This window comes from Staurois parvus, unplaced genomic scaffold (genome assembly GCF_062004578.1).
Source record: "Staurois parvus isolate SC_StPar_1 unplaced genomic scaffold, SC_StPar_1.0 ptg000151l, whole genome shotgun sequence".
Classification (NCBI taxonomy): domain Eukaryota; kingdom Metazoa; phylum Chordata; class Amphibia; order Anura; family Ranidae; genus Staurois; species Staurois parvus.
This window is the reverse complement of record NW_028317947.1, coordinates 12080888-12107038: the sequence shown is the minus strand read 5'-3', so window position 1 is coordinate 12107038 and position 26151 is coordinate 12080888. Positions and strand designations below refer to the sequence as shown.

At 43.6% G+C, this 26151-nt stretch overlaps 1 protein-coding gene across 4 annotated transcripts in view; it reads left to right on the top strand.

Moving 5' to 3' along the window:
• LOC149464481 (trafficking kinesin-binding protein 1-like) overlaps nucleotides 1-26151 on the top strand; it is a 98007-nt gene that overhangs the window by 39123 nt on the left and 32733 nt on the right. The window contains exon 1 of one of the 4 annotated variants that reach the window (XM_089674450.1): nucleotides 22601-22963. The exons of the other annotated variants lie outside the window; for them this stretch is intronic. Coding sequence (XP_089530576.1) covers nucleotides 22864-22963 — 100 coding nt within the window. The 5' untranslated portion in view covers nucleotides 22601-22863. Of the gene's footprint in view, nucleotides 1-22600; nucleotides 22964-26151 lie in introns of those variants that run through there. 4 annotated transcript variants of the gene reach the window in all.

The window sequence follows — 26151 nt, the reverse complement described above, 5'->3', positions numbered from 1 at the left end:
CTTTTAGCGCAGATGGAAGCGGAGGATCGTCCTGGGCATCTGTCTGTTAGCATGCTTTCCTCATTTATCTGTGTCTGGTCCTTCACCTCCAGGCCTGCAGGCCTATTCTCCTTCTCCTCACACAGCCTGGTAAACAGTGCTGTCACACTAATGACACTCGACAGATCTGTCTGGCTGCACTTAACTGCACTAGACAATTCTTGCCTGTTCTACATTCCACTGCACTCATTCTACAGTTCCCTAATGAGCCATTCCTCATCTTATTTCTGAGTACAGAGGACAGTAATGTAGAGAAAAGAGTGTAAGGAAGAGATGTGTTCTCTAGTTCATTGAATGCGAGCCACAACAAGATCTCAGCCCATTTTAGTTGTCCATGTTAGAATGGCCCTGAGTCATTATTATTATACAGGATTTATATAGCGCCAACAGTTTGCTCAGCGCTTTGCAATATAAAGGGAGACAATACAGCAACAATACAGTTCAGTACAAGAGGGTTAGGAGGGCCCTGATCCTTGGAGCTTACAATCTAAGATTATTTATTGTTATTATTATTATACAGGATTTATATATTATTATTATTATACAGGATTTATATAGCGCCAACAGTTTGCTCAGCGCTTTGCAATATAAAGGGAGACAATACAGCAACAATACAGTTCAATACAAGAGGGATAGGAGGGCCCTGCTCCTTGGAGCTTACAATCTAAGAGGGAGGGGCTGGTGGTACAAAAGGTAATAACTGTGGGGGGTGGACTGGTAGGAGGAATAGAAGATTCCATTATTAGCTGAGGGCAGGATAGGCTTCCCTGAAGATTTTCAGAGATCACCTAAAAGTGAGCAGAGTAGGCGATAGTCTGATAAATTGGGGTAGAGAGTTCCAGAGGATGGGGGAAGCTCTGGAGACGAGCATGGAAGGAGGAGACGGGAGCTAGAGAGCAGGAGGTCGTGTGAGGAGCGGAGAGTACGGTTTGCATGATATATCCTCGATTGTAAGCTCGAAAGAGCAGGGCCCTCAATCCCCTCATGTTTTCCATTCTATTGGTATTGTTCTGTCCCCCTTTGTAATGTACAGCGCTGAGCGAACTATTGGCGCTTTATAAATACTGTATAATAATAATATTTGGAGATTGGTGATGTCATTTGGGGCAGAGTTATAAATGGCTTTATATGTTATTGTTAATGTTTTGAATTTTATCCGTTGGGCAATGGGAAGCCAGTGGAGGGATTGACAGAGAGGGATGGAGGACACTGAGTGGAGGCCAGTGGAGGGATTGGCAGAGAGGGGTGGAGGACATTGAGTGGAGGTCAGTGGAGGGATTGGCAGAGAGGGATGGAGGACACTGAGTGGAGGCCAGTGGAGGGATTGGCAGAGAGGGGTGGAGGACATTGAGTGGAGGTCAGTGGAGGGATTGGCAGAGAGGGGTGGAGGACACTGAGTGGAGGCCAGTGGAGGGATTGGCAGAGATGGGTGGCAGATACGGAACGGTTGGCAAGGTGGATGAGTCTGGCAGCAGCATTCATGATAGACAGACGAGGGGATAGCCTGCGATGAGGTCGGCCAATGAGGAGGGAGTTACAATAGTCAAGGCGAGAGATAACAAGGGAGTGAATAAGTTACTTAGTAGTTTCAGAGGTTAAGAACGGGCGTATCGTGGCGATGTTGCGGAGGTGAAGGCTACAAGATTTGAAGAGCGAAGCATTGTTGTAAACATTTCTTTATAATTAGGAGCGACACCTTGAAGGGCAAGTGGCCAAAAACATTGGTGAGCATTCATGGACTATGGCTTGTAGTGGCATGCCTTTCCCATGCTTTTCTATGTTTTAGATAAAATAGGGCCTGTGGGTACCCTGAAGAGAGAAAAGTACTCTGCTGAATACTGGGGTATACAGTGCACACTTATTCTGATGTCTTTGTACCCACAAAATACACCTTGATACTGAGCCACAAGTGACACAATAGAGGTGAGACTTGGTATGGCCTCAGCCATGATTTTCCAGGAGTCGTGTCTAGGCAAACGTTCACATTTTTGGTCAACCCTGGCCAGCAAACTTACAGGATCCAATCCTGATATGAGACTGGCTAACCCAGCCCCCTCATTGTAAAATAGTAGGGGCAAAGCAGCAATATGATAATGTGTTGGAGCTATTGTAGAGAGAGCATAGGATTGGCTGACAACTATATAGGGAGAGATTAGTGTAGGATTTAGATTAAATCCGTTAATACTGAATAACACCAGTGCTGTGTATCTTACACATTTTCCACTTGTATTTGGGAAAAAAACCTACTTTTTCATCCTTTGTCACATCTCAGTGCTGGTTACACTGTTCAACAGGTAAAAAGTTTTGGGCATAAAATTAGCTAATCTTACATAATTTTGGGGTGCTGAAAACGAAAATGACCCTAAAAAATGTTGATTGGCTCTAGTTTCCATGATATATTCACCCATCTAATGACGTAAGCCATTCAAAATTATGATGCAACTTCAGCTGCATATTGCGCAGTTGATACTGGTGACCAATAGAAAATTGCATGTATACTGAGATGATGCAATATTAGCCTTTAATTGCATCACTTCACTGCATAAAAGCTGCAGTATCTGTAGCTGATTGTAGTTCGACAGCGTCTTTACATTTCGTTTTATGCTTATATAGGCTACTCAGTAATGCCTCGAACTTGTGTGAATAAAGCAGATAATTTCTGCTATATCTGCGGTGAAATAACTTTTATCTCACAAAAAAGGAGGATAACAGGAATGATTAAGAAAGCCTACAACTTGTATTTTGGCTGCAAGATAGGAGACCAGGACAAGAGCTGGGCACCACATATATGCTGCAATTCTTGTGGGACGGCACTGGAGCAATGGTTGAATGGAAAAAAGGCATCTATGCCTTCCGCTGTGCCAATGATTTGGAGAGAGCCAACAGATCATGTTAGTAATTGTTACTTTTGTATGGTGCCTCCAATTGTAAAAGGGCTAAATAAGAAGAAAAAGTTATCTGTGCACTATCCAAATATTCCATCGGCAATACGTCCAGTTCCTCATGGAGAGGGGCTACCAATTCCTAAAGCACCAGAATCCTTCGTGGTTGAGTCAAGTGAGGAAGAACCTGAAGCGTGTAGTCACGTGCAGTTGTAGGAGATAGCCCTTTCCTCGAATACAAGAGAAAAGCCAAGAGAAGCAAAACCGACACAAACTGAAGACAAAACTAGTGAGAATCCTAAGTATTAAAATGATTCAACTTAGCTTATGGCTATAATTTTTCTTGGTAATCCTATGCAATATATTATGCCATTTAGGCTTTGTTATGTAGTCAATATCACTTGCTTTATATTTGTGGAAAGACATCTATCTATATAATTATTGTGCATTATGTAGTCATTACGCCTATAGTAGAAAACTTTCCGTTTACAGAAAAACTAGAGCCAATTGACAAATTTCATTGTTATATTTGAACTCAGAATGTGAAATTCATTAAGAAATGGATCCTTTTGTTTCCAAAACTGGCAAAAAATAAAAATTTGTTGAACAGTGTTATTTGCAACTTCTTTGGAGCCACATCCTACGCTCACGCAGTAAAGTGATGACTGCATGGTATATCATAGGGCGGGTTTCCTTATAGTGACAACAGTGGAACAAGCATCTGCACAGTTGATTGTTTGGTCGAACATGTAACGAGGTGACTTACAGGCAGGATATTATAGGAGACCGCGTCACCCCATAGCACAAATTTTCCAAACCAAGGGATTTTCAATTTTCCAATCACCAGCTATGTTAAAAGCATTCACTATATCTGGTCTCCCACAGTACACAGAACATGGAAATGCAATTATTTTAGTAAATATAAACTGCTAAATACCCTTTCTCATCAGCAGTTAAAGCAGTCTTGTGACTTCTATCAGTGCCCAGCAGATCACTGGTCAAAGCTTGTAGGAGGAGTTTTCATTTTCCTCTCACTGTCCTATGAGAATGCAGGACCTCTGACCCTCTGAAGGGACAGTGCTGATTGGTCCTGTGCTGATCACATGATCTCTCCCAAGAAAAAGAAAAAACTATGAGCATGAGCAGCTTGCCCCCATGGCTCCGTTCTATCAGCAGATGAAATGGTGACAGTAGAAGAAGGGGGGAATCAGAGAAGACAGGATCTAACATCCTTTTTACATAATGCGGAGGATTAAACCCTTAGGTCCCACAGTGAGTATAACAAGCATGCTTCACTGCCTATACAGACTGATATTACTGTTGTGCGTTTAGTAACACTTTAAGGGAATTCCTTGGGGACAGTGAAAGGAGGAGGGGATCAGAGAAGACAGGATCAAACAGCCTTTTTACACAGTGCAGAGTGATTATAACAAGCATGTTTTACTGCGTATACAGACTGATTTTACTGTTGTGGGTTTAGTAACACTTTAAAGGTTGCAAAAAGATATAAAATGTTTATGGAAGTGACAATAACATGTTAAAGCTTAAAGTGCAACTTCACGCTCTCAATCAATATTGACTACTCTGCGCAGGCCAGTCCAGTTCCTCCATCCCAGACTCTCGCATCCATGTCTTGCATTGTGAACTGGTGTGCAGTCATGTTGGAACAGGAAGGGGTCATCCCCAAACTCTTCCCACAAAGTTGGGAGCATGAAATTGTCCAAAATGTCTTGGTATACTGATGTCTTAAGAGTTCCCTTCACTGGAACTAGGGGGCCAAGCCCAACCCCTGAAAAACAACCCCATACCATAATCCCCCCTGCACCAAACTTTACACTTTGCACAATGCAGTCAGGCAAGTACTGTTTTCCTGGCAACTGTCACACCCAGACACATCCATCAGATTGCCAGACAGAGAAGCGTGATTGGTCACTCCAGAGAACACGTCTCCACTGCTCTAGAGTCCAGCGTGCTTTACACCACGGCATCCGACGCTTTGCATTGCACTTGTTGATGTAGGATTTGGATGCAGCTGCTCGGCCATGGAAACCCATTCCATGAAGATCTCTACACACTGTTGTTGTGCTAATCTGATTTCTGCGCACTGTGCGCTTCAGCATGCGCTGACCCCGCTCTGTCATTTTACGTGGCTGAGTTGCTGTTGTTCCCAGTTGCTTCCACTTTGTTATAATCCCACTAACAGTTGAGTGTGGAATATTTAGTAGCCAGGAAATGTCACGGATGGACTTATTGTACAGGTGACAACCTATCACGGGACCACGCTTGGAGTCACTGAGCTCCTGAGAGCGACCCATTCTTTCACAAATGTTTGTAGAAGCAGTCTGCATGCCTAGGTGATGATTTTATACACCTGTGACCATGGAGGTGATTGGAACACCTGAATCACATGATTTGGAGGGCTGGCCCAATACTTTTAGTAATCTCCTAGATTGAAAGCCCCAAGGAGCAGGGCCCTCCTAACCCTCTTGTATTGAACGGTATTGTTGCTGTATTGTCTCCCTTTATATTGTAAAGCGCTGAGCAAACTGTTGGCGCTATATAAATCCTGTATAATAATAATAATGCTGTGTATATCATATTTACTGGTTTTATACTTTTTTTTTTTTTTCAGTTACTTCCTGATTTTCAGGCATAGGCAAATTATTTCATACATCTCAGGAGTCTTCAGAAGGGGAGGCGGGGTATTCTCAGCTAAGCACACCCACCTTCCTGCATGTCTGAGCTAAGGGCAGATGGATTCCAGGAAGTAAATGCGACATGAATCATCTGCCCTTAAGATGGCCACAGCCAGAAATGCTAGGGGGGAAGGGGGTGTTCAAAGTGATTTCTATGAAAAATAAAGCATGTAAACATGGATGGGTGGGTGGGTTGCTTTGAATATTAAAAATGAGTTAAACAGTCTTTTCAGTTTGTTGTGCTCAGATACAGTTGAGTTCCGCTTGGCTATTATAGAACAGATCTACTGTTATTCATGGCAATGGACTCTGTGCTTTACCTGCATTTCAGTCACAGCAGCCTCTGTGTCTGGAGGAAGGTGAAATGCTCAACACACGTAATTACAGTCCAGCTTTGATTATTAAAAATGATTATGAATGAAATAATGTTTTTGGTTTGTGGTGCTCAGGTTCCGTTTTAAACAATCCCATGTTTCCCGTGCCACCCAGTCCCCATATATCCAATACCCAGCCCTGTGGTTTGGTTTGGTAGAAACTGGGCAGAAAAGATGCCAGCCTGACTCCAGCAGAGGGCTGCGATGTGATTCTGCAGCAAACTCAGTCACTCCTTGTGGGGTACGTTGGTGAATTCCAAGTGGCTCCTTAGACTCTGCTCTTCAGGACTTGGGCAAAATGACCAGAGGCACTTCCACATGACAACCAGCAAAGGCCTAAATATGGAGACAGAAAGCAGACAGACATTCCAGAAAATCAGAGCTGCACCATTTGTCCATCAAAGATTGTCTCCCATGATGTTATTACAGTTTCCGTAAAGATTTGCACAGAGAGACATACAAAGGCACCTCTTTATTTTTTTTTTAGTTATTGCTAAGTAAATCGTATTTTCCGTGGAATCGATAACTCGAGAATTCGGTTTGAGCAGTGTTTTATGTCCCCAACTAGCTCACCAGCAACAATTTCTCTGCATTCACTTTTATGACTTAGATGCAAATCACTGAAGGAGAGTGATTTGTAGCAGAACGCACCAACGTAATGATGTAGCAGCGACAAATTGTCAGTGACTATAGCTATTACATTTCTAACTACAAATCGCTAGTAATTGACTTTACCGATCTGTAGCAGTATGGAATTACTGGTAAAAAAAAATCGCCTGTCTGAAATGGCCCTTAGGCTGACGTCAGGGGGGGGCAACTCCGCCACTAGCAATCCTACCAATGGCGATTTGTCAAAATCACCGATGGGTAGTATTGGTAAGAGGCAGCCGGTTTGTCTTGATGGAATTGCCTCTGCTGTAGCTAATCAAGCGATTTGGGTTCCGCAACGTTTGGGCCAGCAACAAAGCGACATCTGGCTGCAAAGGAAGCAATTCCATAGGGATAGAGAGGCAGCCTCTTTTGTGATCTTGCTGCTGACGATTTGTCTCCTGCAAAATTGCCCATCTGACATCAGCTTTTGGGTGCAATTGAGCTTTTTTTTCTACATAGGGTACACGGGCGTGGAGCGCGGCTAGGGTACACAGGCATGGAGCGCAGCTAGGGTATACAGGCGTGGAGCATGCCTAGGGTACACGGGTGTGGAGCGTGGCTAGAGTATACGGGCGTGGAGCACGCCTAGGGTACACGGGCGTGGAGGGCGCCTAGGGTACACGGGCGTAGAGGGCTCCTAGGGTACACGGGCGTGGAACGCGGCTAGGGAACACGGACGTGGAGGGCGCCTAGGGTACACGGGCTTGGAGGGCGCCTAGGGTACACGGGCGTGGAGCGCGCCTAGGGTACACGGGCGTGGAGGGCGCCTAGGGTACACGGACATGGAGGGCGCCTAGGGTACACGGACATGGAGGGCGCCTAGGGTACACGGGCGTGAAATTCGGCTAGGGTACACGGGCGTGGAGGGCGCCTAGGGTACACGGGCGTGAAATTCGGCTAGGGTACACGGGCGTGGAGGGCGCCTAGGGTACACGGGCGTGAAATTCGGCTAGGGTACACGGGCGTGGAGGGTGCCTAGGGTACACGGGCGTGGAGCGCGGCTAGGGTACACGGGCGTGGAGGGCGCCTAGGGTACACGGGCGTGGAATTCGGCTAGGGTACACGGGCGTGGAGGGCGCCTAGGGTACACGGGCGTGGAATTCGGCTAGGGTACACGGGCGTGGAGCTCGCCTAGGGTACACGGGCGTGGAGGGCGCCTAGGGTACACGGGCGTGGAGGGCGCCTAGGGTACACGGGCGTGGAGCTCGCCTATGGTACACGGTCGTACACGGATGTGGAGGGCGCCTAGGGTACGCGGGCATGGAATTCGGCTAGGGTACACAGGCGTGGAGTGCGGATAACATGCTGTTACCATTCTGTGGATGGACTCCAACTCAATTACTGAGACCCTCCCATCTTTTTTAATATGTATGTGTTGACTAAAGGACCCAGAGTGCATAGTTTTAGTCTCCTCTTTGTTAGGTGGAGTTCATGGTGTTTTTCAATTTGCATATAAATCCAGTGTGTCTTTGCCCATAACACTGCCATTGTCCCCAATCTGTTCCCCCATCAGCCTTTCAGGCACAGGATGTTCTGAATAACAGCTGATCCTCCCCCCAGCTTGAGTTCTGGGGTAGAGGAGAGATTCATATGTAAACATCTGAGCATGATTTCCTCTATTGAAGGATATTATAATTACACTAAACACAGATTCACAGATGTGGATACAGGAATCTCCCCCACCCCCCCTGATTAGTTACAGTATGCAGCCATTGGCTGCAACAGCTGATCAAATGCTGGTTTTCCAAGCAGACCGTACCACAGAAGCCAGTCTAAGGATCTGCTTCTTTTGAACAGACAGGGCTACACATCCATTGAAATTTGTCTGGGTCCTGCTGAACTGGCCAAACTTCGATGTGTACACCCAGCTTAAGGTACACAAAACAGACACCATAAAACTTGCTATTATATTGTCTCTTTAACACACCTGAGAAGCAGAGTACAAACTACCATCCCTGTTCAGAATTGCTGATATTTAAAGTATAACTAAAGGCAAATTTTTTTCTTCTAGTTTTGAACAGTGTAGAGGGATTAGAACGCTTGCCAGGTCTTTATTGCTGTCTGTGACCCTGTTAAGGAGATTCATCCTCTCTATTTGTCCTGTTCACCATTATCATTGCAAGTGAAAGTAAAAGAAAATCCTACATTTTGGGTTATCCTCAAAAAAGTAATAGAAGAGAAATCTTCCAACGGGGACACTAGTTCTGGTGACCTGAGGTCCCCAAGGAATTCCCTTAAAGTGTTACTAAACCCACAGCAGTAATATCAGTCTGTATAGGCAGTAAAGCATGTTTGTTATACTCACTGTGGGACCTAAGGGGTTAATCCTCTGCATTGTGTAAAAAGGATGTTAGTTTTTGTCTTCTCTGATTCCCCCCTTCTTCTACTGTCCCCATTTCATCTGCTTATAGAACGGAGCCTTGGGGGCAAGCTGCTCATGCTCAGAGAGTTTTTTTCTTTTTCTTGGGAGAGAGCATGTGATCAGCACAGGACCAATCAGCACTGTCCAGACAGAGGGTCAGGGGTCCTGCATTCTCATAGGACAGTGAGAGGAAAATGAAAACTCCTCCTACAAGCTTTGGCCAGCGCTTTGCTGGACATTGATAGAAGTCACAAGACTGCTCTAACTGCTGATGAGAAAAGGTATTTAGCAGTTTATTTTTACTTAAATTATTGCATTTCCATGTTCTGTTTACTGTGGGAGACCAGATATAGTAAATTAGTAAATGCAAGCTGTAGTAGAGAAGAAAAACAGAGCCCACCTTCCTTGCGTAGTAAACAATTAATGGATTTATTGATTTAAGAGAGAGACTCACAAAAGTAGCAATATAACAGGCATATATAATCTAAAAAACAAATCGTACGATAAGGAGACACGTGCGAATCCCATCGGAAGGGGAGACTCTCAGGGTGAAGCTGACGTGTTTCGAAGGGGGGTCCCTTCTCCATCAGAGCTAAATAGTGCAATGCAGGGACATGGGTTTAGTAACACTTTAATTTGCAGGAATTTCCTCTCTCTCCCTGTTTCACTATGGGACAGGAAATGAAGGGAAATCTCAGCAGTGGGACACAGATGGTGAAAACAAAATCTGACCTGGGTTATAACCCTCCTTTGCTCTATCCAAAATAAAAAAAAAATGCCTATCATTCTACTTTAAAATATCATGAATTATATGATTTGTTAGGCTAAAATAAACCTAATTTAAATAGGATTGAGGCAGGAAAGGGCTTGCATTCAAGTTGCGTTTTAAAGTACAGAAAGAGAGATAAAGGAAATAATTTGGCTGCTCTGGAAATTAACCTTACTGCTACGTGCGTTATGGGAATGATAGTTGGCAGGAAAACCGTGGGCGTAATCATTGACTTTTGATGGATCATGTATTTATTTACAGGTACAGATGGGTAAATTAAGGTTATATGACTGTAATTGGCAATTAATCAGTGTGTTCTTTTTAATGTACCATATATATAAGGCTGATAACCTCCAAAACTGCACCAAGAAGATAGAACTAGAGAACAATTCTCAGACCAACTCTAGGCTTGTCCCTTATCCTCCTGAAGGATCCTCCACTTCTTCCTCAATCTTCTAGATTGAATGATGGTGAGCACCATTCATCCTGCACCAAGAAGATAGAACTATAAGGGAGTCTTTGAACACACACACTGAAGATGAAAGGGCACATAGATGTTTACAACTCCTCCTGGAGAACAATTCTCAGACCAACTCCAGGCTCGTCCCTTATCCTCCTGAACGATCCTCCACTTCTTCCTCAGTCTTCTAGATTGAATGATGGTGAGCACCATTCATCCTGCACCAAGAAGATAGAACTATAAGGGAGTCTTTGAACACACACACTGAAGATGAAAGGGCACATAGATGTTTACAACTCCTCCTGGAGAACAATTCTCAGACCAACTCCAGGCTCGTCCCTTATCCTCCTGAACGATCCTCCACTTCTTCCTCAGTCTTCTAGATTGAATGATGGTGAGCACCATTCATCCTGCACCAAGAAGATAGAACTATAAGGGAGTCTTTGAACACACACACTGAAGATAAAAGGGCACATAGAAGTTTACAATTCCTCCTGGAGAACAATTCTCAGACCAACTCTAGGCTCGTCCCTTATCCTCCTGAAGGATCCTCCACTTCTTCCTCAATCTTCTTGATTGAATGATGGTGAGCACCATTCATCCTGCACCAAGAAGATAGAACTATATGGGAGTCTTTGAACACACTCACTGAAGATAAAAGGGCACATAGAAGTTTACAACTGCTCCTGGAGAACAATTCTCAAACCAACTGCAGGCTCATGCCTTATCCTCCTGAAGGATTCTCCACTTCTTCCTCAATCTTCTAGATTGAATGATGGTGAGCACCAGTCATCCTGCACCAAGAAGATGGAACTATAAAGGAGTCTGTGAACACACTCACTGAAGATAAAAGGGCACATAGAAATTTACAACTCCTCCTGGAGAACAATTCTCAGACTAACTCCAGGCTTGTCCCTTATCCTCCTGAAGGATCCTCCACTTCTTCCTCAACCTTCTAGATTGAATAATGGTGCACACCATTCATCCTGGGAGACTGAGTGCACCTAGTCGTGAAAACTAGTTACTATGAGGGACAGCACCGGAAGAGGTGGTAAATTGGTGCTTTTTTATATTAAAACCTGTTTGGGGTCTCTTTCATAAACAGATTGCTCTGAGTTGGGCTTCTAATCCCAACAACTTGAACAGACTGCCCTGTGGATAAATGTGCAGAGACACCACCTTGCTGGAAGTTGGCACAACTCACGGCCCACCTATATTCCACCCTCAAAACCTAGGGACAACCCAGTCTTCTGCTGCCCCACTGCAGTCATCTTCCAACCTTTCAGCCCAACTTGGTTCTGACAAATAACCTCCCGCTCACTTGCAATGGGGATGACCTTTTGCTCAGTGTGTTCGCCACCCATGCCCTAAGCAGGCATGGTCACTTGTCTAAGGCCAGACAACTTAAGAACTATTTAATCCGTTCCTTGGTTGCAGACAAACAGGCGTCATGGAATTTAAACACATGACCTGAATACTATTACAAGACAAGACACAATGGTGTCAAGGCATCACAATGACCCAATGTGTGTGAGTTTGCAGTACTCTGGTGCTCACCAGGGCAATATCAGCTACATTCCCTGGAGTCAACAGGTGATAATTTGAGATGGAATCAGAAACTGCTAGGCCATGAAGAAAAGTCAAGTTTTTAACATTCAGTACCGGGGTATGAACCCCCTACAGGACCAGATGCCAGCTTTTTCACAAGAGGACAATTTTATATACAGAATTGAACACAGTATTACACTGTTTTAAGGTTACTGTCACACTCACCTCTTTCCAGGCTCCAGCACAGGGTCTTTCCTTCTGGGTTCGAGAGGGGGCGCTGTTTTAAAAGGCTAGTGTGTGCAATGCTCAGTTCTTACATCAGTGGGACCCTGAAGCACAAACAAACAAATGTGGCCACCCTCTACCAGGAATTCAGATCACAGCAGGGTGGTGTTGGCACAATAGTGGTGGGAGGGGGGTATAGGGGGTGCATACAGACTGTACCTTTGGGGGGAACTGTAATCGCATTCCAACAGCCTATACAATCACACTGTCCCCCCAAAATGGACATTCGGGGTTGTAGTAGGATGATGTATTAACATCTTCTGTCACCAACAGATCTTGCCAGGAGGCGTTGGATGCGTAGGCTCTATGTAATGTCTCCAGACACATTTGGAAAAATTTTACAGTAAGCACCTTGCCTTAAAGGGGTTGGTTTTGTACCTCGAAATGTAGCAAATATTTGTAATGGAATACTGCCATTTTGGATTTTCCACGAAAATATTTTACCCATTAGATATTTTATTGGATCGGTCCATGTGCCTTGATCCAGTTTCCCCAAATGTGCTTAAAGGGTACAAGTTGTTGCACAGAGTAGGAAGGGCTCTAGGCATGCAATCTGCAATTATAATATAGAACATTTGGGATACCTTTCAGATGTTCTTTATATATTTTCCTTTCTTACTCAAGAAGTCTTTGCAGTGTTTTTTTTTCCACGGAATACTATAACTGAGTATATGATATGGCTATGTATTAGGCATTGTCCATTAAAGTGGTAGATAAGTGAGGTGTGCTTGACCCCTGGTTCATGTATCCACGTCCCTGCGGGCCACGTTTTGCACAGCCACGAGAGCTTCCTTCCACTGAGTACAGTCCAGCATGCCCAAAGCCTGAAGGACAGTAAACTGTCTTTTTTTTTTTTTTTTTTATAGACATTTGGAGACCCCTGAGGTAAACGTGCAAATGGAACCATAGTGGGGCCAATGGACATCTGACACACTTGGAAATGTGCTGGATGTAGAAGAGTTTTCTGTTACTTTAGCTCTTGAAGAGAGTGAAGTGTTGCTTTAATAAAATAAGCAAAGTGCAGCGCTATATAACAATTTAAGAAGTTCGACCTCCAAAGTTCGATCGAAAATCGATCTAAACACACACATAAATGTTCATAGGATCAAGCGAATGATAAGTGAACACAGCTAAAATCGGATCCGGGAAATGGCAAGAATGCGCACTCACCGACCGCACATAGGAAATGCGCGTTTTTGTGTATCCAATCAAGCGAGTATCGATATCCCACAGGGAGAGATGTCCTCAATCGATCTGCTGGGCTAATATGGCCTCCTTAGTTTGGAATGGATCAATCACGGCACACGTCCCTTCCAGGTACAGGTATCCCTCCTCTGGATGATATGTAGCTGTGTCTGCCGACCCCTCAGTGGGGGGTAAAAAGTGGAAAAGTACCCATAGTGTAGTATGTCAAATATTTATTGATGAAGGAAGAGTTTACAACCTAGGTCAGTAATGTTCCTGGCAGTGTGCCAGAGAACACAGAAATACAAATAAAATAAATATAAAAAGTATGCTACTGACCCTTTAAAAACAAGCACCCAGACCTCCTCGCGGTCTGGGTGGTATAGAGGCGTCACAGGCTGTCAGTTCCTCCTGAGGCCTTTCGTGCTAAGGCACATCTTCAGAGGGGATGCTGACAGCTCTGTGACAGACGCCAAATGAATAAATAGAGAAAACGCGGGATTCGCGCATGCGCAATGGATCGCCGCCATTTTCCAGAGGACCATACAACTGCGCATGCGCGCACATCGAAGCGCCATTTTGCCACAGATATATAGAACTGTCAGCAGTGGCATATCTAGCCATGCTGACAGGACGCATATACAGCGCAATTGAGCCTGAAACATATGGCTCCAAATTCCCAGGGAGGTAGGATAGCAAATACTTTCAGTTTCTATCACAATAATATGGCAATAATGCCTCATTGATAAATTCACCACAATGAAGGTGACACAATAAGGGGATGATATAAATAAACCCATATAATGAAAAAAGCGCTCCGAGTGCCCAGGTTTCAAAACATTGACAGTATACCAAATGTCATTACATGCAAGTGATTAATGGTCTATCAGAGAACAAGAACAACTGAAGATAAATACAGTTCTCCACCGCTATTGGTCAGTATATTTGCATCTAAAAACACCATTATTATGCCAAAAAGAGGGGGGGGGGGTTTTTGTAGTGTTTATAATACACTACCATCTCAAAGCGTATAAACACTACTTATGCCACTAAAAAGTGACTAAACCCTTCCCGAGGAAATAATAATATTCGTAGTGCGTCTCTTATTTGGTAATAATTCACCAGTTTAAGGTGAATTTATAATTATAAGCTATTTATTTATTTATTCATTATATACAGTCATGGCCGAAATTGTTGGCACCCTTGATATTTTTCCTGAAAATCAAGTATTTCACACAAAAAAGGTATTGCATTAACACATGTTTTGCTATACACATGTTTATTCCCTTTGTATGTATTGGAACAAATATAAAACAGAGGCAGAAAAGCAAATATGACATAATGTCACACAAAACCCCAAAAATGGGCTGGACAAAAGTATTGGCACCCTTAACTTAATATTTGGTTGCACACCCTTTGGAAAACATAACTGAAATCAGTCGCTTCCTATAACCATCAATAAGCTTCTGACACCTCTCACCCGGAATTTTGGACCACTCTTCCTTTGCAAACAGCTCCAGGTCTCTCTTATTGGAAGGACACCTTTTCCCAACAGCAATTTTAAGATCTCTCCACAGGTGTTCAATGGGATTTAGATCTGGGCTCATTGCTGGCCACTTCAGAACTCTCCAGCGCTTCTTTGCCATCCATTTCTGAGTGCTTTTTGACGTATGTTTGGGGTCATTGTCCTGCTGGAAGACCCAGGATCTTGGACGCAAACCCAGCTTTCTGACACTGGGCCCTACAGTGCGACCCAAAATCCTTTGGTAATCCTCAGATTTCATGATGCCTTGCACACAGTCAAGGCACCCAGTGCCAGAGGCAGCAAAACAACCCCAAAACATCATTGAACCTCCACCATATTTTACCGTAGGTACTGTGTTTTGTTCTTTGTAGGCCTCATTCCGTTTTCGGTAAACAGTAGAATGATGTGCTTTACCGAAAAGCTCTATCTTGGTCTCATCTGTCCACAAGACGTTTTCCCAGAAGGCTTTTGGCTTACTCAAGTACATTTTGGCAAACTGTAGTCTTGCTTTTTTATGTCTCTGTGTCAGCAGTGGGGTCCTCCTGGGTCTCCTGCCATAGCGTTTCATTTCATTTAAATGTCGACGGATAGTTCGCGCTGACACTGATGCTCCCTGAGCCTGCAGGACAGCTTGAATGTCTTTGGAACATGTTTGGGGCTGCTTATCCACCATCCGGACTATTCTGCGTTGCAATCTTTCATCAATTTTCCTCATCCGTCCACGACCAGGGAGATTAGCTACAGTGCCATGGGTTGCAAACTTCTTGATAATGTTGCGCACTGTGGACAAAGGCAAATCTAGTTCTCTGGAGATGGACTTGTAACCTTGAGATTGTTGATATTTTGCCACAATTTTGGTTTTCAGGTCCTCAGACAGTTCTCGTCTCCTCTTTCTGTTGTCCATGCTTAGTGTGGCACAGACAGACACACAATGCAAAGGTTAAGTGAACGTCTCTCCTTTTTATCTGCTTTCAGGTGTGATTTCTATATTGCCCACACCTGTTACTTGCCCCAGGTGAGTTTACAGGAGCATCACATGCTTGTAACATTCTTATTTATCCGCAGTTGTGAAAGGGTGCCAATACTTTTGTCCAGCCCATTTTTGGAGGTTTGTGTGACATTATGTCGAATTTGCTTTCTTTCCTCCCTTTTTTTGTTTTGTCCCAATACACACAAAGGGAATAAACATGTGTATAGCAAAACATGTGTTAATGCAATACGTTTCGTGAGAAATACATGATTTCCTGGAGAAATATCAAGGGTGCCAACAATTTCGGCCATGACTGTATGTCACTCATATGATATGTCACTCATATTTACACATTTGAATATGTTTAATGATATATAAATTACTTTGCACCTTGATCACCTACATCTGCCATATATTAATGCCAATTTATCTTTTACCTTAAACTGGTGAATTATTACCAAATAAGAGACGCACTACGAATATTATTATTTCCTCGGGAAGGGTTTAGTCACTTTTTAGTGGCATAAGTAGTGTTTATACGCTTTGAGATGGTAGTGTATTATAAACACTACAAAACCCCCCCCCTCTTTTTGGCATAATAATGGTGTTTTTAGATGCAAATATACTGACCAATAGCGGTGGAGAACTGTATTTATCTTCAGTTGTTCTTGTTCTCTGATAGACCGTTAATCACTTGCATGTAATGACATTTGGTATACTGTCAATGTTTTGAAACCTGGGCACTCGGAGCGCTTTTTTCATTATATGGGTTTATTTATATCATCCCCTTATTGTGTCACCTTCATTGTGGTGAATTTATCAATGAGGCATTATTGCCATATTATTGTGATAGAAACTGAAAGTATTTGCTATCCTACCTCCCTGGGAATTTGGAGCCATATGTTTCAGGCTCAATTGCGCTGTATATGCGTCCTGTCAGCATGGCTAGATATGCCACTGCTGACAGTTCTATATATCTGTGGCAAAATGGCGCTTCGATGTGCGCGCATGCGCAGTTGTATGGTCCTCTGGAAAATGGCGGCGATCCATTGCGCATGCGCGAATCCCGCGTTTTCTCTATTTATTCATTTGGCGTCTGTCACAGAGCTGTCAGCATCCCCTCTGAAGATGTGCCTTAGCACGAAAGGCCTCAGGAGGAACTGACAGCCTGTGACGCCTCTATACCACCCAGACCGCGAGGAGGTCTGGGTGCTTGTTTTTAAAGGGTCAGTAGCATACTTTTTATATTTATTTTATTTGTATTTCTGTGTTCTCTGGCACACTGCCAGTAACATTACTGACCTAGGTTGTAAACTCTTCCTTCATCAATAAATATTTGACATACTACACTATGGGTACTTTTCCACTTTTTACCCCCCACTGAGGGGTCGGCAGACACAGCTACATATCATCCAGAGGAGGGATACCTGTACCTGGAAGGGACGTGTGCCGTGATTGATCCATTCCAATCTAAGGAGGCCATATTAGCCCAGCAGATCGATTGAGGACATCTCTCCCTGTGGGATATCGATACTCGCTTGATTGGATACACAAAAACGCGCATTTCCTATGTGCGGTCGGTGAGTGCGCATTCTTGCCATTTCCCGGATCCGATTTTAGCTGTGTTCACTTATCATTCGCTTGATTCTATGAACATTTATGTGTGTGTTTAGATCGATTTTCGATCGAACTTTGGAGGTCGAACTTCTTAAATTGTTACAGTTGCAAGAAAAAGTATGTGAACCCCTTGGGATTACGTGGAGTTTTGCATGAATTGGGCATAAAATGTGCTCTGAACGTCATCTAAGTCACAACAATAGAAGAACACAGTCTGCTGAACATAATACTACACAAACATTAGATGTTGCCATGGTTTAATTGCACATAACATGTAAACATTCACAGTGCAGGGAGGAAAAAGTATGTGAACCTTTGGACTTAATAACTGGTTGACCCTCCTTTGGCAGCAATAACCTCAACCAAACGTTTCCTGTAGTTGCAGATCAGACCTGCACAACGATCTGGAGTAATTTTGGACCACTCCTCTTCACAAAACTGTTTCAGTGTAGCAATATTCTTGGGATTTCTGGTGTGAATCGCTCTCTTAAGGTCATGCCACAGCATTTCAATGGGGTTGAGGTCAGGACTCTGACTGGACCACTCCAGAAGGCGTATTCTGTGCTGTTGCAGCCATTGTTTTGTTGAATTACTTGTATGCTTTGGGTCATTGTCCTGTTGCATCACCCATCCTCTGCGGAGCTTCAGTTGGCGGACAGATGGTCGTACGTTTTCCTGCAAAATGTCTTGATAAACTCTGGAATTCATTTTCCCATCAATGACATCAATCCTTCCAGGCCCTGAGGCAGCAAAGCAGCCCCAAACCATGATGCTCCCTCCGCCATGTTTTACAGTGGGGATGAGGTTTTGATGTTGGTGTGCTGTGCCTTTTTTTCTCCACCCATAGTGTTGTGTGTTCTTCCCAAACAACTCAATCTTGGTTTCATCTGTCCACAGTATATTTTGCCAGTAGTGCTGTGGAACATCCAGGTGCTCTTTTGCAAACTTCAAACGTGCTGCAATATTCTTTTTGGACAGCAATGGCTTCCTCCGTGGTGTCCTCCCATGTACTCCATTCTTGTTTAATGTTTTCCTTATTGTAGATGTGTCAACAAAAATGTTAGCATGTGCCAGAGATTTCTGTAGGTCTTTAGCTGACACTCTGGGATTCTTCTTTACCTCATGCAGCATTCTGGGCTGTGCTCTTGCAGTTATTTTTACAGGACGACCACGCCTAGGGAGAGTAGCAACAGTGCTAAACTTTCTCCATTTGTAGACAGTCTGTCTTACCGTGGGCACATGAACATCAAGGCTTTTGGAGATACTTTTGTAACCCTTTCCAGCTTCATGCAAGTCAACAATTCTTGATCGTAGGTCTTCTGAGAGCTCTTTTCTGCGAGGCATGGTTCACATCAGACAGTGCTTCTTGAAACCAGTAAACCCAAAACAGGTGTGTGTTTTTTAAGGGCAGGACAGCTGTCAGCAACACATCCAATATCATCACACTGATTGGAGTCAAGGTTGGCTCACTCCTGGCTCCAATTAGCTCTGGGAGAAGTCATTAAGCTAGGACCTCACATACTTTTTCCTCCCTGCACTGTGAATGTTTACATGTTATGTGCAATTAAACCATGGCAACATCTAATGTTTGTGTAGTATTATGTTCAGCAGACTGTGTTCTTCTATTGTTGTGACTTAGATGACGTTCAGAGCACATTTTATGCCCAATTCATGCAAAACTCCACGTAATCCCAAGGGGTTCACATACTTTTTCTTGCAACTGTATATAGCGCTGCACTTTGCTTATTTTATTTATACCGAAGGTGGTTGTGATCATCTTTAGTGCTATTAGCTGCTTACTTGATTATTCTATTAGTAGCGCTCACTTTTTTTTGCATATTATAGTGTTGCTTTAATGCCTGAATAAACTTTCAGTTTAAATCTGCTTTGTACATTCAAGGTGAGCAAAGTCTTACACTAGGCTCACACCTAAGCATCTGTTGCAGCCCAAGTTTGCGCAGGCATAGCAGCCCATTCACTCTGTAAAGAGCAGAACGTAGTTGTGGGTACAGGAACAGATGTGATTTCAGCACGCGCAAACACTTGCACAAGCGTGAACCTAGCCTTACAGTTTTTTTCTTCAAAAAGCAGCCTTGGGAGGGTGCATGGGATTTGCACAGGGCCAATCAACACTGTCCAGACAGAGGGTCAGGGGTCCTGCAGTCTCATAGGACAGTGAAAGAAGAATGAAACCACTCCTACAAGCTTTGACCAGGGATCTGCCGGGCGCTGATAGAAGTCACAAGACTGCTTTAACTGATGATGAGAAAGCCTGAGTAGGAAAGCCTGTCCCACGCCAGCATGCTACAGAGAAGGACCCTTGCCGTTTTTGTGGAGGAAGTGATCTTTTTGCAGAAGTCTGACATGCTTGCAGCGAAGTCAGAGTTAGAGCTTTCCAGTCAACCAAGCTCATGTTCCTTGCTGATTGGACAGCCCTAGCTCTCACTCGGGAACAGGAGCTATGTCAGATTTGTGCAGAGAGACCGCTGCTTCCACACAGAGAGCAAGGAACTTTCTCTGCAGCATGCTTCTATGGGGACAGGCTTTTCTACTCAGGTTGTGGTTGCTTTCTAAAGAAAATGAACTGTTAAAGTGTTACTAAACCCACAACAGTAAAATCAGTCTGTATATGCAGTAAAGCATGCTTGTTATACTCACTGTGGAACCTAAGGGGTTAATCCTCTGCATTGTGTAAAAAGGATGCTTAATCCTGTCTTCTCTGATCCTCCCCTTTTACTGTCCCCAATTAATCTGTTGATAGAACAGAGCCCTTGGGGCAAGCTGCACATGCTCAGTTTGGTGTGTGCTGCTAGAGTGTTTTTTCTTTCTTGGGAGGATGCACAGGGCCAATCAGCACTGTCCAGACAGAGGGTCAGGGGTCCTGCAGTCTCATAGGACAGTGAAATGAGAATGAAAACTCCTCCTACAAGCCTTAACCAGTGCTCTACTAAAATAATTGCATTTCCATGTTCTGTGTACTGTGGGAGACCAGATATAGTGAAGGGTTTAGTAACACTTTAAGCTAGCATTCATTCGATTTCTAATCATTAGTGGGGTCAAATCATCGTTTGTATTTGACGGCAGTTACCAGAAAATCCAAAGGAGCAGGATGGTTATTTTTCTCGAGCAAATAAATTTTTAACATGAATGTGGTTCTCATTGGGGTATTTACGTTAATTCCAAAATCAAATATAAAGAACAGACAAAATTTTGTACTTGTATATGACATTCATCAAGTCATTGAATCTACCCAGAATGTATGTGCAAATGTTCATTCTTAGGAATGTTTGTTTGAAAATCCCTTTAATGTATGGGCAGCTTTAGGCAACATTTAAAATGCAAGTGTCATTGCTGCACCTCTGAAAATCTTACCACAGTGGATTGCTTTTTCCAAGATGTCTGACAGGCGGTGGGGGGAGGATATATCACCTCCACAGCACCTGTATTAACCCTGTAAATGCCACACCACCACTTTGCAAGCACGCAATTTCAGAGTGGTTTCAGCGTGGCCCTATTTATTTGAATGAGTTGTGTTTGGCAGCAGTACTGCCCACTGAACCCAACAGGTGGGATCATTTTTGCCGTAGCTGCGACGTGTACAACCTCATCTTCAAGTCATTGTAAAGGCTCAAGGTTTTTTTACCGTCATGTATTATGCATGAAGGTAAAAGACTTTTTGTGTGCAGTAGTCCCCCGTCAGCCCCCCCCCCAATACTTACCGGAGCCCCATCGCAATCCAGAGATGTGCACGAGATCCTCAGCTCTCTAGGGACTCTCCCTCCTCATTGGCTCAGACAGTAACGGGAGCCATTGGCTCCCACTGCTGTCCATCACAGCCAGTGAGCCAATGAGAGGGGGCAGGCATGAATGGACACGTAGAGCAGCAACTCAGGAGCAAGCCTGCTTGAGTGCTCTCACAGCTCTGGGGGCAGGAAGGAGGGGCATGAAGGTAAACGACTTTCTGTGTGCAGCAGCCCCCCCTCCCCCCAATACTTACTGGAACCCCATTGCGATCCAGCGATGTGCACAAGATCCTCAGCTCTCCGGGGACTCTCCCTCCTCATTGGCTCAGACAGTAGTGGGAGCCATTGACTCCCACTGCTGTCAATCACAGCCAGTGAGCCAATGAGAGAGAGGGAGCAGACGTGAATGGACACGCAGAGCAGCGGCTCAGGAGCAAGCCTGCTTAGGTGCCCCCAGAGCTCTGGGGGCAGGAGGGAGGGGCTGGCGGGGAACCCGAAAAGAGGATTGGGGCTGCTCTGTGCAAAACTACTGCACAGAGCAGGTAAGTATCACACGTTTGTTGTTTTAAAAAATTATCTTTAGACTAAATTCACATTAGCATGTCTCCAAAGTCGCACGATTTCCAGTGCTACTTTGAAGCGTGACTTTGATTCGACTTGTGGTGCGACTTTACATTCACTGGACTAAAGTCGCATCAAAAGTCATAACAAAGTAGTGCAGGAACTACTTTCATGTCTTTGTGACTTGAAGTCGCACAGATTTGAATGGCATTTATTGGGAACATAGGGTGCAACGTGTCATATGACTTTTGACCCCAAAGCCGCATGGCAAGTCGCACAAGTGGGAAAAAAAGCAGCTCAGACCCTTTTTTCACCCCCCCTCCCCTTTCCCAACAGCAAGTGAACACGATCCCTAAGACTTCGCACACCTTTTATTTTGATGCACAACGGCAACATATTTGGCTGATTAAACTGAATCAGTTGCATCCGATGCATTTCCATGACTTTTTTATGCATTTTTCAGCACATGAAACAATCCACATTAGGAAATCTACAAAACACGTGTCAGCCTTCACCCAAATGATCAGTAAATAGAATCTTGTGCAGACACTTCATACATGGGCTGGAAGGTTGGTAGTATGACACGACCTGTGTACGTGTGACGGCAGGCTTTGTTTTTACATTCTTCTGCTTGAAGTTCCTATGTTTATGACTCTGATAAGAGCAGGTGTCGGGATGGATTGTCACAGCTTGGGATGTACCACTTCCTTTTGAAGAGGGGGGCAGTGGGAATGATATTTTGTTTTGCAAACTTGGTGCAGAGGACCACCCATACCAGTCACAGAGCTGAAAAGAGAGGCATGTTTTTCCTGTTTACCTTCTGAAAAGGGACTTGCATTTTAATGCAGAGAGGACTCTGTTTTGTTTTGCTGCTCATCCCCTCCCTCCTGTCACTGGAGTAAGCCCTTCCCAGCCAGGTGTATACAGGAGCCACAAGGCTATAAAGCAGGGTAGAGAGCTTAGCTAGTAGACAATCAGGACAGTGTACTTTACATGGTGTCACTCGGTGCCTCCTTACTGCCATCCTCTAGCCGTCCTCTGATGCCTGCACACTGGGCTCATCAGGATATGGTCAGGCTACGTGCTGGCTGCTGCCTGTTCAGACACTCTCCCAGCATCCTCCTCTTAGGGATCCATGTCCCCCATTGATTGATTTAGGGGGTGAAGAAGCCATCACCGCTCAACTTCCAGCAGCCATGGAGTTCTGGACAAACACTTGCAACCTGGCCAATGAAAATGAATGCAACGGGAACCTCATTTTTGACCCTGACTCCATGGCAGATGACCTGGAAGAAGGTAAAAATGGATTTCTTTTCTGTAGAATTTAATCAGGCAGTGGTGGTATGGAAGTAGAGTGATAATATAATCTGAATGTTCAGCTAACACACACAGTAGTAATGTGCCACATGCAACAGCCTTGTATAGTGTGGTGGACGCTCAAAACAAAGCTTTCCTGACACTGAAAGCCAGAGACACCCATTGTAAATAATAGCCAGCAATCCGTACGTTTCCATCATTGACTATCCCACAGCAACTAAGGCAGGCCATACATGTACCTAATCGGCTGTTAGATATATTTCTGTGAATATTATTTTTTATCAGAAATTGCTTTTAATTGAGAAGATTCAAATTCAAACAAATTGTTTTTATTTGTTTTATCAGACAGTAGTTTGAAACAGTCAAATCTGTGATTAGTTGCTTATCGGTATGTGTATACGGCCATGGATAGCATTTAGTGAAGTACTGTAGTTTAGAACTGGTCATATAGTACTTCATTTGGGATAATGGTACAACTGAAAGAAGCATTGCTAGCATAATAAGGCTCCAAGGCTCTCTTTCTCAGAAGAACCCTTAGAATAATTTTCAGGGCTAGGGGAACCCTGCTAAAAATAATTCATTTGGGGTCAGTGGGAAAAATGTTCCTTACTTTGGTGATCAATGGAAAGGATGTCCCTTACATTGGTGGTCATTGGGAAGAATACCCCTTACGTTGGTTGTCTGTAGGAAGAATGCCCAGTCCATAGGTGACCAGTGGGAAAAATGCACTTTACATTGGTGGTCAGTGGACAGAATGCACCTTACATTGGTGGTCAGTAGGAAGAATGCACCTTATATTGGTGGTCAGTGAGAAGAATGCACCTTACATTGGTAGTTAGTAGGCAGAATGCTTCTTACATTTCTAGTCACTGGAACGAATGCACCTTACATTGGTGGTCAGTGGAAAGAATGCACCTTACATTGGTGGTCAGTGGAAAGAATGCACCTTACATTGGTGGTCAGTGGAAAGAATGCACCTTACATTGGTGGTCAGTGGAAAGAATGCACCTTACATTGGTGGTCAGTGAGAAGAATGCTCCTTACATTGGTGGTCAGTGGAAGAATGCACCTTACATTGGTGGTCAGTGGAAAGAATGCACCTTACATTGGTGATCAGTGAGAAGAATGCTCCTTACATTGGTGGTCAGTGGAAGAATGCACCTTACATTGGTGGTCAGTGGAAGAATGCACCTTACATTGGTGGTCAGTGAGAAGAATGTACCTTACATTGGTGGTCAGTGAGAAGCATGCACCTTACATTGGTGGTCAGTGAGAAGCATGCACCTTACATTGGTGGTCAGTGAGAAGAATGCACTTTACATTGGTGGTCAGTGAGAAGAATGCACTTTACATTGGTGGTCAGTGAGAAGAATGCACTTTACATTGGTGGTCAGTGGGAAGAATGCTCCTTACACAGGTGGATAGTGGAAAGAATACTCCTTACATTGGTGGTCAGTGCTAAAAATTCTTGAGTAAAGAATTCCCCTTACATTGGTGGAAAGTGAGAAGAAAGCTCCTTACATAGGTGGTCAGTAGGAAGAACTCCCCTGACATGGGTGGTAAGTAGGAAGAGTGCCCCTTACATTGGTGGTCAGTGGGAAGAAAGCTCATAGGTAGTCAGTAGGAAGAATTTCCCTTACATAGGTGGTCAGTAGGAAGAACTCCCCTGACATGGGTGGTAAGTAGGAAGCGTGTCCCTTACATTGGTAATCATTAGCAATAATTCCCCTGACATTGGTGGCCAGTGGGAAGAAAGCTCCTTACATAGGTGGTCAGTAGGAAGAATTCCTGTTACATAGGTGGTAAGTAGGATGAGTGCCCCTTACATTGGTGGTCAGTGGGAAGAAAGTTCCTTACATAGTTGGTCAGTAGGAAGAATTCCCCTGACATTGGATTGTAGAGCTCTCAGTGCCTAACATGGGGTTGCATAGATTATCCAGCATGCTGGGAAATATCCATCTGTCACTGCAACTTCTTGTTACATTTATCAGGTTAGGAGCACGAGTTTGGGCAGTTGCTTCACGGTTTGCAAGATTTGCCTGTATGTAGCCAACTTAGAAAACTACTGCATTTAACCAATTTATTTGTATCCTTTGTCTAAATACAATGTGCAAAAAAATGTCCCTCTGTCCCATCTCAAAAAGTTGAAAGACGTGGTTTAGGTGGTTGTTGTTGAAGACTGCTATCTTAGGTGTCATCAGATGCAGAGGAACAGCTGATCACCACCTTCCATGTTGGCTGGTGGTCTGTGTATACAAGTGATAGCGGTCTCTGTATGGGTGGTCTGGGATGATCAATTTGCCCAGTTTTAAGTGATTTGTTGCAAGATACAGAAATATCCTAAATGTATGTAATATGTTATCACATAATACTCTAATAATACGGTACCATAATAATGGCATCACATGTACTCTATACATTATCACATGTACTCTGTACATTATCACATGTATGTATACATTATCACATGTACTCTGTACATTATCACATGTACTCTATACATTATCACATGTACTCTGTACATTATCACATGTATGTATACATTATCACATGTACTCTATACATTATCATATGTACTCTGTACATTATCACATGTATGTATACATTATCACATGTACTCTATACATTATCACATGTACTCTGTACATTATCACATGTATGTATACATTATCACATGTATGTATACATTATCACATGTACTCTATACATTATCACATGTATGTATACATTATCACATGTATGTATACATTATCACATGCACTCTATACATTATCACATGTACTCTATACATTATCACATGTATGTATACATTATCACATGCACTCTATACATTATCACATGCACTCTATACATTATCACATGTACTCTATACATTATCACATGTATGTATACATTATCACATGTATGTATACATTATCACATGCACTCTATACATTATCACATGCACTCTATACATTATCACATGTACTCTATACATTATCACATGTACTCTATACATTATCACATGTACTCTGTACATTATCACATGTACTCTATACATTATCACATGTACTCTATACATTATCACATGCACTCTATACATTATCACATGTACTCTATACATTATCACATGTATGTATACATTATCACATGTACTCTATACATTATCACATGCACTCTATACATTA